At 40.2% G+C, this 14,049-nt stretch overlaps 1 protein-coding gene across 2 annotated transcripts in view; it reads right to left on the reverse strand.

Annotated features, from left to right (window-relative positions):
- Positions 1-14,049, reverse strand: part of chl1b (cell adhesion molecule L1-like b) — a 69,734-nt gene that overhangs the window by 24,502 nt on the left and 31,183 nt on the right. For both annotated transcript variants that reach the window (XM_078247716.1, XM_078247717.1), the window contains exons 2-10: positions 9,723-9,916; positions 6,369-6,477; positions 5,448-5,638; positions 4,688-4,810; positions 3,003-3,173; positions 2,735-2,761; positions 2,471-2,582; positions 2,143-2,324; positions 555-686 (exon numbers count right to left, since the gene is read on the reverse strand). In XM_078247716.1, the coding sequence (XP_078103842.1) occupies positions 555-686; positions 2,143-2,324; positions 2,471-2,582; positions 2,735-2,761; positions 3,003-3,173; positions 4,688-4,810; positions 5,448-5,638; positions 6,369-6,477; positions 9,723-9,822 (1,147 nt within the window). In that variant the 5' untranslated portion in view covers positions 9,823-9,916. The remainder of the gene's footprint in view (positions 1-554; positions 687-2,142; positions 2,325-2,470; positions 2,583-2,734; positions 2,762-3,002; positions 3,174-4,687; positions 4,811-5,447; positions 5,639-6,368; positions 6,478-9,722; positions 9,917-14,049) is intronic.

The raw sequence follows: 14,049 nt of genomic DNA on the forward strand, positions 1-14,049 counted from the left end.
GGCTGGGTACCCAATTCAATACTTATTAGGGGCCGACCGAATTGCCTCTAAAGTATCGAAAAATACCTCGTCATTCAATACCCAATTTCAATACCTGAGGAGTAAATCTCATCAGCGTCAGGGAGCCAATAAGCACGCAGCATGCTTCTACCAAGATCTAATAATGCTGCTGATTGGCTGTCTAACGTTACACGTCGTAGAGACACGCAGGGAAAACTCTACATCAGGCACAGAGAAAGGTCTCATGTAGTAGGAGCTAAAAAAGAAAGAAAATATTAGTGCCGTAATGTGTAATTTCTTTTTGTTTTATAAAATTGGTATAGAAAAATAAATCGTTTAGGTATCAAAGTCATGGTATTGGTGACGGTACCGGTATTGAATATTTTTGAACGATACACAGCCCTATATGTTGTATTAAAAAGGAATCAGGGCAACAGAACATCAACATGTATCCTTTTTGTTCATTTGAAATCACCAAGTCATCAGGACTAGCGCTCAGTAGAAAGGTTTTAAATAGTGAAGTGAGTCTAAAGTGAGACTGTCATGGGACTGACCCTGCAGAAGTTCACCGTTCACCCTCCATGTTATAGTCGGCTGAGGAGTCCCACTGGCAGAGCACTTGATGAGCACGTCTGAGCCGATCATACTGAGCTGACTCTCCGGCTCAATCACCCACTCTGGAGGCTCTGGGAAGACACAATCAGCACCATATTATCAACCCGATGAGTGCCATTATAAAGAAAGACTAAGCATTTACAGCGTGGACACAATCACAGGAACAGTTGTACAATATATGTTAATCAGGTTTGCTGCAATAAATGATACACCTACAGGTCTGGCCATAACATGGAGGCATTGAGGCACAAGAGGCACTTCAACTGCCTACTGTCTCACCAGAATCATTGTTGGCATTATGTAGAAGTGTCTATCATTGAAATTATTCTCTTTATAATGTAATGTATTTGCACTTAAACCTCCATGTAGACAGATGCCACAATGCCCAGCACAGCAGAAAGCCATAGAAACAAATCAAAGCAGAGGACATTGTGGTTATTTACAGGACATTCAATTAAAATGTTACACCGCATAATGACTCCAAGTTTATTCAGGGGACAATTATTCACTTCTAGCTGCATCAGCATCATCAGGTAGGAGTGTATTAGGCACTATTTTTCATCAAATTATGATTTATAATAGCTTTGCATCCATAGTGATGTGCCTATGAACATTGCTCCCTTTGTATTTACAGAACATCCTCTTTAACAACTATAGTACATATGCAATGTAGTAAAGTAAGTCTAGTTGGATTTCAGTTGTTTAGAAGTTGTTAGTAGTTCCACATCCACACACCCGATACTGAAGTTGGGAACAACTGGACTAAAGTAGCCAACAGTACTTGAAAACATTGATGCATCGGTATTAACAATCTGAGAATGCATATATAATATGAAATCAGTCACAGGGGAAATTTTTCTGTATGAGTACTTTTGCTTTGTTTCTTTGAGTTAAAGTGTAAATGGGCTGCATTTATATTATTCTTTTCTAGTCTTAACGAGTACTAAAAGCACTTTTACTATAGTTTACAGGAACCATTCACTATTTACACACATTCATACACTGTGGCCGAGGCTGCCATCCAAGGTACCACCTGCTCATCAGATAAGCATTCACACACATTTACACACCGATGACACAGCATTGGGAGCAATTCAGGTTTCAGTGTCTTGCCCAAGAACACCGCGACATGGGATTGTAGGGCCAGGGATCAAACCACCAACCTTCCAATTGGTAGACGACCGCTCTACCACCTGAGCCACAGCCGTTAAGTGAAAGTACAGAAGCATCATCAGCTTAAGTACATTTCTGAATGTAGGACTATTCATTTTTGTAATGGAGTATTTTTACATTGTCATATTCATACTTTTACTTCAGTACGTTAAGAATCTGAGAACTTCTGAACTTAATCTTGCTCCTTTTAAAAGGATCGTTGAATACTGTTTTATTAGAGCTACTAATTCTGCTCTATAGGCTTCTTTTAAAAAAATATTTTATCAGTCTGTTATTCAAATGACAACTATCAAATTATCTCAAATACATCATGATGAAATACATCACTGTGACTTTACAGCACGCTGTAGTTACCTTCTACTTTCAGGGTGAAGTAATGGACAGCTTCTCCAAGTCCGTTCTTCGCCTTGCACATGTACTTCCCACTGTCTTCCTGTTCAACTCTCGGCACAAGCAACAATTTCCCATGATTCTCCACTTTTGCTTTAATGGGAAGTTGATGACCCATCTTCACCCACTCAACCTGTGGAGTTGGACTAATGGAAAAGGGGACAAAGTATGAGTATAAAAAAGACAGAAGATGACACAAATGTGGGGAAAAAGCAAAAATGACCAACATCTTGGACAAATAATACTAACATGTGCAAGAAACTTAAGAAATTAAAAAGGCTGTGTTACTTACAATCCTTCAGCAATACACTCCAATTTCAAGTCCTCTCCTTTAACCAGCTGTGTCTCTGATCTGGCAGTAGAGGGCGTCAGAAGAGAGGGTTTTCTTTCAAGGATTGCGTTAGCTAAGGAAGCATAGCAGAGATTAGACATTATAATATAAATCACACGTCTACAGTTTCATACTTTATACATTTAGATACACACACCTGCCATCTGCATGTTTGTAGATGACAAACAGCAAGAGTGTGTTATACTCTAATAACTTAAAACTTACCACTTTCAGGACTCATGTCACTTTTTTCTGAAATGGAGGTGATGAGACAAAAAAACAAAAACAAGGAACATGAGGACGATGTGGATACATCATGACAAACATCACCAAGATCAAAACCACAACATAAAACCAAGGAGATGCACAAAAACAAGACAGCATGACACTTGGATGGCTTTTGAAGTGTAGCTGTGGATACAGACATTAATGAACATGTTGGAAAGAAAAAAACGCACTCGAGTGAAGACAAAGAAGCTGAAGTGACACCTACTTGTCTTGACGATGACAGACATGGCCGTCTTCTGAACGATGGTTCGTATTCTTGGGAAGGCGGCAAAGCAGCAGTAGTCTCTCCTGCTGTCCTTCTCCACCGCGTGAGAGAAGTAAAGGTCTCCGTTCAAGCCCATAGACACCCTCTCATCCTGTTCTATGTGCTGAAGATCTGAGCACAGAAAGAGAAGGATTTCATATGTTTTTAGTCATTTGTCTTACACCCCGAGCGTGTATCAGACATGAGAAAGTCAGACGCAGATATGAATCAATGTGTTATATCTATGGTCTAACTTAATGGAACTCTGCTTTTTCCCCTGTTAAGGAGTGGTAGAATGTAACTAAGTACATTTACTCAAGTCAAGTATTTTTGTTTAATGCAACTTTATACATTTACTCCACTACATTTCATAGGGGCATATTGTACTACTACGCCAATATCTGACAATATAGTTACTAATTGCTTGTCAGATTAAGATGTTACATGCAAAATAGTTATATTTATAGCTAAGTTTATAAAATACAATACATTTTTTATTTAATAAACCAGGAGTTTCTAAAAAAAGAAAAGAAAAGAAAGAAAAGTCCATGCAAATATACAAATTTGTGCAGCAGAATTTAGTTTTTTTCTTCCTTTGTACTCCATTTATTATCTCACAACCCCTCAGATTTATCTTGTGACCATGTGGAGGGGTTTCAAGGTTGGAAATAACTGAATTTAACTACCTATGTGCATATAAAGTGGTTAAAACTAGCTCCATATCAACCTGCTGTAACAGAGAAATGCTGGATAGGCATTGAGGCATCAGTATAGATATAATAATGTCACATATTATAATTTATCAGGGAACATTGTTCTGCAGAAAGGTTTCTATTACTCGGATGCCTCAAGTACAACTGTGCTTTAAAGGAGAATTCCGGTCGATTTCAACACGTAGCTCTGTTTGGAAATTGCTGGCAGTAGCAAGAAAAACGAAAACAACGGTGCTGCCTACATCGTGGTATCCTCCTGCTAGCGTTAGCAGCCAACAGGCTTAAACAGGGCAAGTTTTAAACGTGTTTTTAGCTTCTAAACATGCTCGAAATGTCATTAAAGTGCCTACCCATGTGCAGTGATTCCTTCCGAGGGAACACAGCAAATTTGACTGGAATATTGGATTGTATGAGTTTGACTAGTGTGGACTTGACCGGACAACAGGAAATAAACAGAGGTATGTGCACTGGCTGGATTAACACAACTTTTATGCCTTTCTGTCACATCTACTGCAGTCCGATTCGCTGTGTTCCCTCGGAAGGAATCACTGCACATGGGTAGGCACTTGTAATGACATTTCGAGCATGTTTTGAGGCTTAAAACACGTTTAAAACGTGCCCTGTTTAAGCCTGTAGGGTGCTAACGCTAGCAGGAGGATAACACGGTGTAGGCAGCACCGATTGTTTTCATTTTTTTTGCTACTGCCAGCACTCCAAATTTCCATGCAACAGAGCTACATGTTGAAATTGACTGGAATTCTCCTTTAAAGGGGTTAATCAGTCATATTTTGCTGTCTAAATATACCAAAATTCAGCACGGCATGTGTTGGAATAAAAGGTGTCTCATTACATTATGTTTAAATGATTTTGTGTTTTTAACTAAATTGAACTCGCACCACTATAAATGTATTATAAATTAGAGGTATCACTTACTGATAGTCATCCAGTAGATCTGGAGGGGAGGTATTCCTTTAGGTGGATTACACTTTAAAGTAAAAGGTTGGCCTTCCTCCACCACAACAGGATCAAGTGTCTCTTTAGGAAACTTTGGAACATCTAGAAAGAAAGACGGAACCTACAGTGAGTAGATGAAGCAAGACATGAAAGAATACAATATACGGTGCAGTTCTCTTCTACTCCAGAAGATGGCAGTAGTATCATTCTTGGATTTAGTGGGAGGCATAGCATGTGTTTTCTGGGCTCTGTATCCTTCAGTAGATTGAATTCTATGGGATCTTTCAGTTCTTGGCCTGTGGAAACAAAACAGATATCACTACCACTATTGTGTGTGGCTTGTCACCACTGCTGAGCGGTTGAAGTCCAGCCAAATTTAGTCAAAGTCCCCCTTGGAGTAGATTTTCTTTGAGAATGTATAGTACTGTGTTTGGAAACCAAATGAAAAATGTAGCAAAGGAAATGATGTAAAGGCTGGATCACACTCGATGCCTTTTTCCCCCTCCAATGCAGTGCTATAGATGAGATGCTGCAAGGGGTGGAGGGCTCTGGAGCTTCAATGACTTTCTGCCACAATCAATACAATGAAAAGCTCACAATGGAGAGGTGCAGTCATTACACAGGACTGGTGGCCCTGAATCACTTTGAAAGCACTGTAACAGAGCACCACACACACACACACACACACACACACACACACACACACACACACACACACACACAGATGTGTGTTACTCACGGGGCACAATGAACTCAATCTCCTTCGATATGGCGGTCCCCAGTTTGTTTGAGGCGTAACAGCGATAGGTTCCCTGGTACTCTGTAAGGTTCCCATTATTGGGAATCACAAAGGTCCCAGAATTCTCCTCTTTCATCAGCCGGGGGTCTAGAGAGGGGTCAAATTCCTGGCCATTCTTCGTCCATCTGAATCTACATACAAAAAGCCGGTACTGAAATGTCAATTCCTTCAGCTAATGCTGACCTTACACCAAACAACTTTTTAAGCGGTTCCACTGTTGCAGACAAATTTCCAATATCGGGATGAAATCATGAGAGTCTTGCTAGAGTTGGGGCGCGCTCCTGTTGTCTCAATCGTCTGCTGTAAGGTGGTCATAAAACTCAGTCCCAGACTTTTTCCCGCCTTGACGTCAAATGTGTTTGATATTATCGTAAGTTTTAAGTCTAAGTGAAGTTAAATCACGTGAACATTGTCAACAACCAATGGGTGCGCTCCATCCAGCACCAAACAGGAAGCAGCAAACGGCTAGAGCCAGTGTTGTTTATGGCTCCTATGGCGCCATACTAAGCTTAACGCTAAAAAGGAAAAGTTGCAGATTTTCAGCCCTTCCGGTTCAATTTTTTACAATGTCTGACCCCGCAAGATCCCCAGTCTTTACATATTATGACTTTGTCTTTAACGTTAGATGTGAGATGGTGTCAGACTTTAGTCTTTTCAAAGTCTGTTCAGAGTCTTCTAGTGTATGGTAGGCATATGACTCTGGCATGCTCATTTTACAAAATTCCAAACCAGAGCACACAAATACAACATGTTGATAACAAACTTTTTTTTCTGTTTGTTATTGGTGTGTGTGTCTGGCTGCTAACAAGCTCTCCATCCTCTCTTCCTCCCATCTGAAGTGATGCAAGGCTCTGTACTCACTCTGGCTCGGGATTCCCTTTGGCTTCACACGTCATGGGGAAGCTCTCATCAAAAGGGAAGGCGATGAGAGAGCTGGGCGACTGAGCTGTGATGGTGGGCAGCTGCTCAACTGGGCAACAAACAAACAAGCATGGAAATGTGAGAAACACAACACGGGCCTCAATACAGATCTTTATTCAGATAGATCATATTCGATGTGATAATGCGACAGTGGTTCCCAACCTTTTTGGCTTGTGACCCCTTAAAACAAAGCAATGTCTAATGTCGACCCCTCATTGCTGGTTATACCGCCTCCGTGAATATATATATAGTTGTGAGCAGTTTGAATAAAGAGTAACTTTTACTTTTCAGATTGTTTAATTTGAAGTATTTTAAGAAGCTTGAAGTAGTAAAAATGTCCAGTATCTGAAACACCCAAGATTTGAGGGAAAAAAAAGATAATTTTTAGATAATCATCATGTGACCAATCAGAGACATCTTGGGCCCCTTTGGGGGGTCTTGACCCGCAGGTTTGGAACCACTGTACTATGATGTTTATCATTGTATGTCTCTACATGCAGAGTTATATCCCAAAACATTATTTGTCATAAAACACTGACAATAACTTTACTCAAAATAAGTAACACGTGTATGACTTTGTCTATAGAGTTGATGATTTGCCATATAAATGAATGAGTCTTTTTGTTAGATTGGTTTCATTTTGACATAAAACTCTCATTTGTTCTCATATGATCTCATGATGACAGAGTTGTGACATGAACAAGGAACAAACACAACGCAATGAGAATGAATAGTACCGTGTGACCAAATGTAAGGGAAAATGAGGACATGCTATGATTTCTACAAGCTAAAATACCAGCATTATGGAGTCATGACGCATGAGATTCAGATCCAACACATATGGCTGTAAGTAAAGCTGCTGCTGCGCTCAACAGCGAGCCAAAGAGATTAACAGAAGAGAGCCGAGGATGTCACTAATACCAGCTACGGGATGGAAGAGCGAACTTACTGTTTATATGACTTAAAACTACAAAATCCATGGCAGCAGGGGGAACACAAACAAAACAAAAACAGTCAGCAGTTTGGGAATAATCTTTTTACAAGCATTCTCTCGATAAACCCTTTTAAACACACACATGAGTAATGCAAAAACAGAAGACTGAATTAGATATTCTGACATCAGTGAGCCCGAAAAATACATTTGCCTTTTCAAAAATACCCTGTTTGAACAGTTTTTTGGATTTTTTTTAAATCAAGCCCTTAAAAGATATTTCTGAATAATTTAGAGGAAGAGGTTTGATATGTGTTTCCAAGGAAACTGGGATACACGCAGATCCAACACAAGTGAAACAAAAACCCTGATTCAAAGAAGATAATAGGTGTAAATATATTCCATTCACAGAATGCTTGATGATAGCAGTTCTCTACAGTGTGATTTACTTGCCTTCATTCGACAACTTTTTTTCTGATAAAAGCACTTCAAGATAAACCAACGACAAGTTTTATGTAGATGAGCATTAACACTTTCAAAATTCCTTGTACATAGCCTTTCCTTGTTTATACCGCCTGCTGCATCTTCCTGCTTCATACATGACTCCTTGAAGTAGCCTTTAATGTGTGTTTAATAAAAACATTTAAGTGTCTGTTAGGTCCAAATTCAGTAAAACATCAAACAGCAATTCAGTGGAAACAACTAATCTTTTATCATTAACTTAATATAAATGCACAAGTGTTTCATGTTTAGTAGGGCTGTCAATCGATTAAAAAATGTAATCAAATGAATTATGTACTCTCTGATTAATTAATCTAAATTAATCGCATACATCATTTTTGCCCGGTGCCTTAACGGTGCCTGAAACGAAGGGTACTAAATAACAGTTGGCGACATTAAAAGAATGGCTTGTTTATTGCTAGGCCATATGGTCAAAATTAAATGATTTAATAATAATGTAATAACTATAACAATAACTTATGTCACTAGTAAATTGCTGTTGAATGACAAAAACAACCACCAGATGGGAAAAGGGCATTTAACAATAACTTTAAATGCACCACGAGGCTGTAGGTTACTAGTTTCATTTAACGCACCGTCTGTGTTTTTCTCACAACCGCAGCTGCAGATTGTTACATCCCGGTGGAATCCTCTACAGTGAAATACAGTCACACTTTACACCGTTTAACGTTAGCTGTCAGCATTTTAGCCGTGTTTAATCCAGCTACTAGCTAGCGGTAGGATAACGTTAGCTGCTGTCGAGTGTAGTGTTAACTAGCGTCACGGGCAGCAATGTTTCTGTTGCCCGTAACATCCGTTTTCAGAGCATCCGAGAGAAACGCAGACATATCAGTAGCACCGAAATGAGGAGTCGAAATCTGCGTTGCTATTCGGTCCAGTAGATACCGGTTGTTAAGGCACCGGTGCCGTATTAGCACCGGATTTCAGTACCCAACCCTATTCAGGAAGAGATTTCAATGATCAATGATCCAGGCAGCACATTCTCGTCTCCCTCCTTCATTTTACAGTCGAATGGTGGCTAGAACGGCTCCGGGGCAAAGTTCAATATGGAATGGATTAATCTGCGTTATTTTTTTTAACGCATTATTTTGACAGCCCTACTTTTTAGAGCCATTTTAATAACATGGGCTATCTGCCCTGAAGTCTTGAAAGTACACTACCGGTCAAAAGTTTGGGGTCAATTAGAAATTTCCATTCCACTCCATTACAGACACAATACCAACTGAGATCAATAGCATTGTTTTTTTTAACCAGGGCAGCAGTTTTCAGATTACATTATGTGCTTACATAATTGCAAAAGGGTTCTCCAATGTTTTCTCAGTTAGCCTAAAATTATATCAGATTAGTAAACAGAATGTGCCTTTGGAACATTGGATGAATGGTTGCTGATAATGGGCAATGTAGATATTGCATTAAAGATCATCCACCCACTCAGAACAGCTGGTATTCTGTCTGTAATGGAGTGGAATGGAAATTTCTAAGTGACCCCAAACCTTTGACCAGTAGTGTATGTTTCTAATCAAACGTGATTATCATATTAGCAGAACCATTAAGCAGGAATGCAAATGAGTAAACAAATTATTCCACTTTAGTTCAGTGAACTCACTTTTTGAAGGCAGCAAGGGAACTTGAATGTTTAAGTTGAACCTGTTAACATTGTTGTACAGTGTACAAGCAATATTAAAGGGTCAGTTCACCGAAAAATGTGAAACGTATCTCTCCATCTATCCAGATAGTTTTAGTTTTACTTACTTACTTAGCCAGATTTGGGGATATCTTTCTCTGAGAACTATAGCAGTCATGTAACCTCCTGCATAGTACGTCAGTAAGTCAGCACTCACCTTCCAGTGGGATGTCAATGGCTGTAGTCGTATGAAAGACACAAATATAGGTGATCAAGCCCAGCACGGCGGCCAATTCTGGGCTCCTCTGCATCCTCATGGTTTCTCCTTGAATCTTGTATGTCCTCAAGAAACGAGTGCTCTCTCCTACTCAGTCCTTAGTTCATTTCTCTGGCGCGCTGAAGATGCAGTACCTGTGAGAGTAGCACAGACGGAGGCCCCATGAATCCACCCACGCGCTGGCAGACGGAAAAGCAAACCCCAAACACAACAAATCCCCCGTGACTGGCAGCCTGACTGCTCTCTGCTCAGCCAGGCATAACTAGGCACACCGCACATTTTCATTTGCATCAACAGGAACACTGTTTTGCGCTAGTTCAAATTTTGCTATGACAAAGAAATATTCACATTAAAGCCTCCTATCACCCCTTTCCCCTGGGATTCAGCTTGTTTTGTAGTTTGATGTCTGTGGAAGTGTGTAGCAGAAAAAGTATATTCAATGCTACAATGGAAATAAATAAACAAATGAAGGAGACAGTGTATTTATAAATGCATGACTGATGTTCAGCATTACTGGAAGAAAAGGCATTTATTCCAAAACCAAGTCAAGATTGAAATCAACATTACCATCAAAGTTAATTTGGCCGATTTAATCACGGTGCTGTTTTCATCTCTGCCTGCATGTTTCTGATAACAATGACTCAAAGAGATTAACATTGCAGTTACACATTTATCTATTATTGCAGCAAACATTGCTGCCCGAGGGGTGTGTGAGGCATAAATAGCATACATAGTTAACAGTCAGAGAGAGTACTGTCTGCACTTACACACTGACAGGCTGCAGAGTACAGAGGGGATCATTTTCCAGCTAACAGACCAGAGTCTGGACCATAATGAGTACATGATCAGTCCAGAGTGCAGAACTGGAAGAGGAAGGAGGACGGAAAAGAGCGATGTATGGGAATTTTACTGCCTATATTGTGGCAGTGCTCTGTACACCCTCTGGGGTGTCAGTTCATTAGTCTCCCTCGTGTTGGCTGGGACCCAGCACGGTGGGGTATGCTGGAGTAATTAGCGGAACAGCTAACAAACACCATAATGACAAAAAGAGAAATAATAATGAATGTGAAATCATAAAGACGTTCTACAGGCAGGTTTGCTGGCATTCATGTAAAACAGTACTGGTTTAACATACAAGGAGCACCTCAATGACACTAGAACAATTGAGTCGATTTCATTCGAATGAACGTGCACTCTGAACTTTTCAACCATGCCTCATGGTAATGGTATTAACTTTGTCTGTGACTCAATACTGGCTTTCTGAACCATTGTGACCCCTGCCCCACCCACCTACAGCATCACCAACAAGGCCCGAGACTCTGAGTGCCATGCATTATATACACACACCCCACTCAATCACAATTCAGGCTTATTGACTTTTTTCCAACTATAGGTTGGTGTCTCAGATTTATAAGTCATGCAGAAAAAGGCCTTAGGCTTTCCTTTGTTTCAGTCTTTCCCAGACATGGTGATTTATGTTGCTAAACACAGATTCAAATCAAAAGGTAAGGGCTTTGTGCTAATTGGCTTGTGTTTTGTTGGTAAGATCGGCCTGGTTAAGAGAAGAGGGGGGGGTTACAATCCCCACAAGACAATGTTTTCTCATTGTCCTATTGTGCTGGCAAAAATCCTTTCCCAACCTAATACCACCTTAGATGGATTACATTGTTCAAACTGTGCTTGATCATTTGCTATCTGATTTAATTTGTTCTCCCCTTGTTAAACATTTATTGAAAACCACCACGGCCATCTGGTTGAGGGAGTTCCACTTTTGGGGCTTAACTGCTGCGGGTCATGATGTCTACATTCATAGGGTATGGGGACTATTGGACCTATATGATGCACACGAGAGGGCCCCCTCAAGCTTGCATGATTTACAGACGGCAGGCTGTAATCCCCGCCTATTTCAGCAGCGATCACACCCGCCTGAGATTGATGAAGCTGGCAGGAGGTTAAAAGCTGCTCACTGTGGGAAGGCTATTATGAACCCTAACCTTCCTTAGGCGAGGCTCAGAGGGGACAGAAGCTCTGCGATGGAGGAGGCATGGAGAGGGAATCGAAGACATTTGGGCCAAATAAAATCTGCCTTCGTATTTTAAAGCTCTCTCTGAGTGACGGATGTAGAGCACTCTCTGACAAACTTTCCCCTTGTCAACAACACCAACTCTCATTCGAATGTAGAGCAGGGTGGTACAAAGGCATTGTAACCTAATTTTTGCCATCATCATTAATGCCTTTGCCACAGTAAAGAGCTACCCAGCCAGTTTTCAAATATCCAAATTTCCCAAATCTTGTCATGAGCAAATGATGAGATAAAAGCTTCACTTTACAGAGGAATTTTGATATATATATTTTTTTTAGCATGGACCCTATTTTCCCATGTTTTTTGTGTCTAAGCGACTTATGGGAAAAACATTTTTTGAAAGTGGTCTAGTATTGAGCGAGAGCCCTGCAGCCGGCAGCTGCGAAACAGACTGCAATGTAATCCGATGACACAATTAGGAACCATCAATGTACCTCCAGTAGGCCTACCTTTAGCACTATAGCCACAACTTTAACCTGCCTGTATCCAAAGGTATATGATCTACCTAAGGTCTATGAAAGCTGTGCGATGTGTAGCAACATTTTGTTGGCACAATTCGAGAATGCGCAATTCTACGCTTTCTGTACTCCAACACAACAAACTCTCTCTCCAACTTTCTCACAACACTATTACTGAAATTCCCCTTTAATGCTGGACATGCAAAAATGTATCTTCATAATTTTTTTCGTAGCATCATTATTGATATACATCATGATAAAAATGAAATTATGATTTTATGTTCATCCTTAAGTTTCTCTCTATGTTGTCAGTCTAAACACATTAATCCCAGTGTGTATCATGGGTCAGTTTTGTAGCAGTTAAAAGCATTTTCGACAGCACCATGCCATTTGCCATTAAAATAGTAAACCATGGGCGCTCGGATAGCTCAGTTGGTAGAGCAAGCGCCCATTTACAGAGGTTCACTCCTTTACGCAGCGGGCCCGGGTTCAACTCAAACCTGCGGCCCTTTGCTGCATGTCATTCCCCCCCGTCTCCCCTTTCATGTCTTCAGCTCTCCTGTCAAATAAAGGCCGAAAATGCCCCAAAAAATTATCTTAAAAAAAAAAAAGTATGCACATGCCATCAAACGTATGATATGTATTCTGTTAATGAAGTGAAAGCACATAGTAATGTTCCAGTTTATTTGATTCTGTTTCATGTTGGACCTTTGCTGCCGAGCCCCATTAGGAACTGCCTCATCCACTGAGTTTGTAAATTGGGCTTTAAGTAGTCAAAGAATCCCCAATCCACTGATGTCTTCTTGCTTTGTTTTTAACAGTTCTTTCCATTTAAGAGCTATTGGAGTACAGAAGGAGATTCCTCAGAGGAAGCGTTCATTTCTCTCATATCCAACTTTTGATACCAAAACAACCGCATGTTGTGCGTTTAGCGGACTAAACCAACAACGCTCTAGTTATTTGGGGAACTGGGCTTTCAGTTCCTAAAGAAATGCCATACAGTTGGTTAGAAATACAGTTTGTAGCTCTGTCTCTTGAGTGATATGAGCGTTATGTTGTTAATAATGTGATATTTAACATTTTTCTTATTAAGAAAATGTTTGATGGCGACTAGGCATGGGCCGGAATGAGATTCTGATGGTATGATAACCTTCAGCAAAAATATCACGGGTTTACAGTATTGCGGGAATTGCACAGCTTTAAAGTGTATTATTTTTGAAATGTCTGGGTAAAAAACAACTTTTTTTTCCCATTGAACACAATGTGTTTTATTTTTGAACACACTGCACACTGGCAGGGAGAGGGATTTCTAAACTCAAAACGACTCATAAGGACCTCATGCCGCAGGTTTTGAAACCGTGACTTTTTCAAACCGCGGTATACCTTGAAACCAGTAACCGCCGGCCCATGCCAATGGCGAGCAGCATTTATACTGTTAATATCATCCAGCCCTACTTTTCTTCAATTCTCTTGTTAGAGTCTTTTGTCTTCCCTCAATCTTCTTTGATTGCAGCTTCCACTTTGGCACTCTTCTACAGTACAACTGGCAAGCTCTGTCTGTTTCTGTAATCCCATGGTTAGCCATCTGGTGTAGCATTACACCTTAACTTTGACCCATAAACGCATTGAAAAAAATTATATAATATGTATTACAATATATATAAATGATTACACACACACACACACACACACACACACACACACACACATACACACACTGTAAGGA

Source organism: Sander vitreus, chromosome 4 (assembly GCF_031162955.1).
Source record: "Sander vitreus isolate 19-12246 chromosome 4, sanVit1, whole genome shotgun sequence".
Taxonomy (NCBI): domain Eukaryota; kingdom Metazoa; phylum Chordata; class Actinopteri; order Perciformes; family Percidae; genus Sander; species Sander vitreus.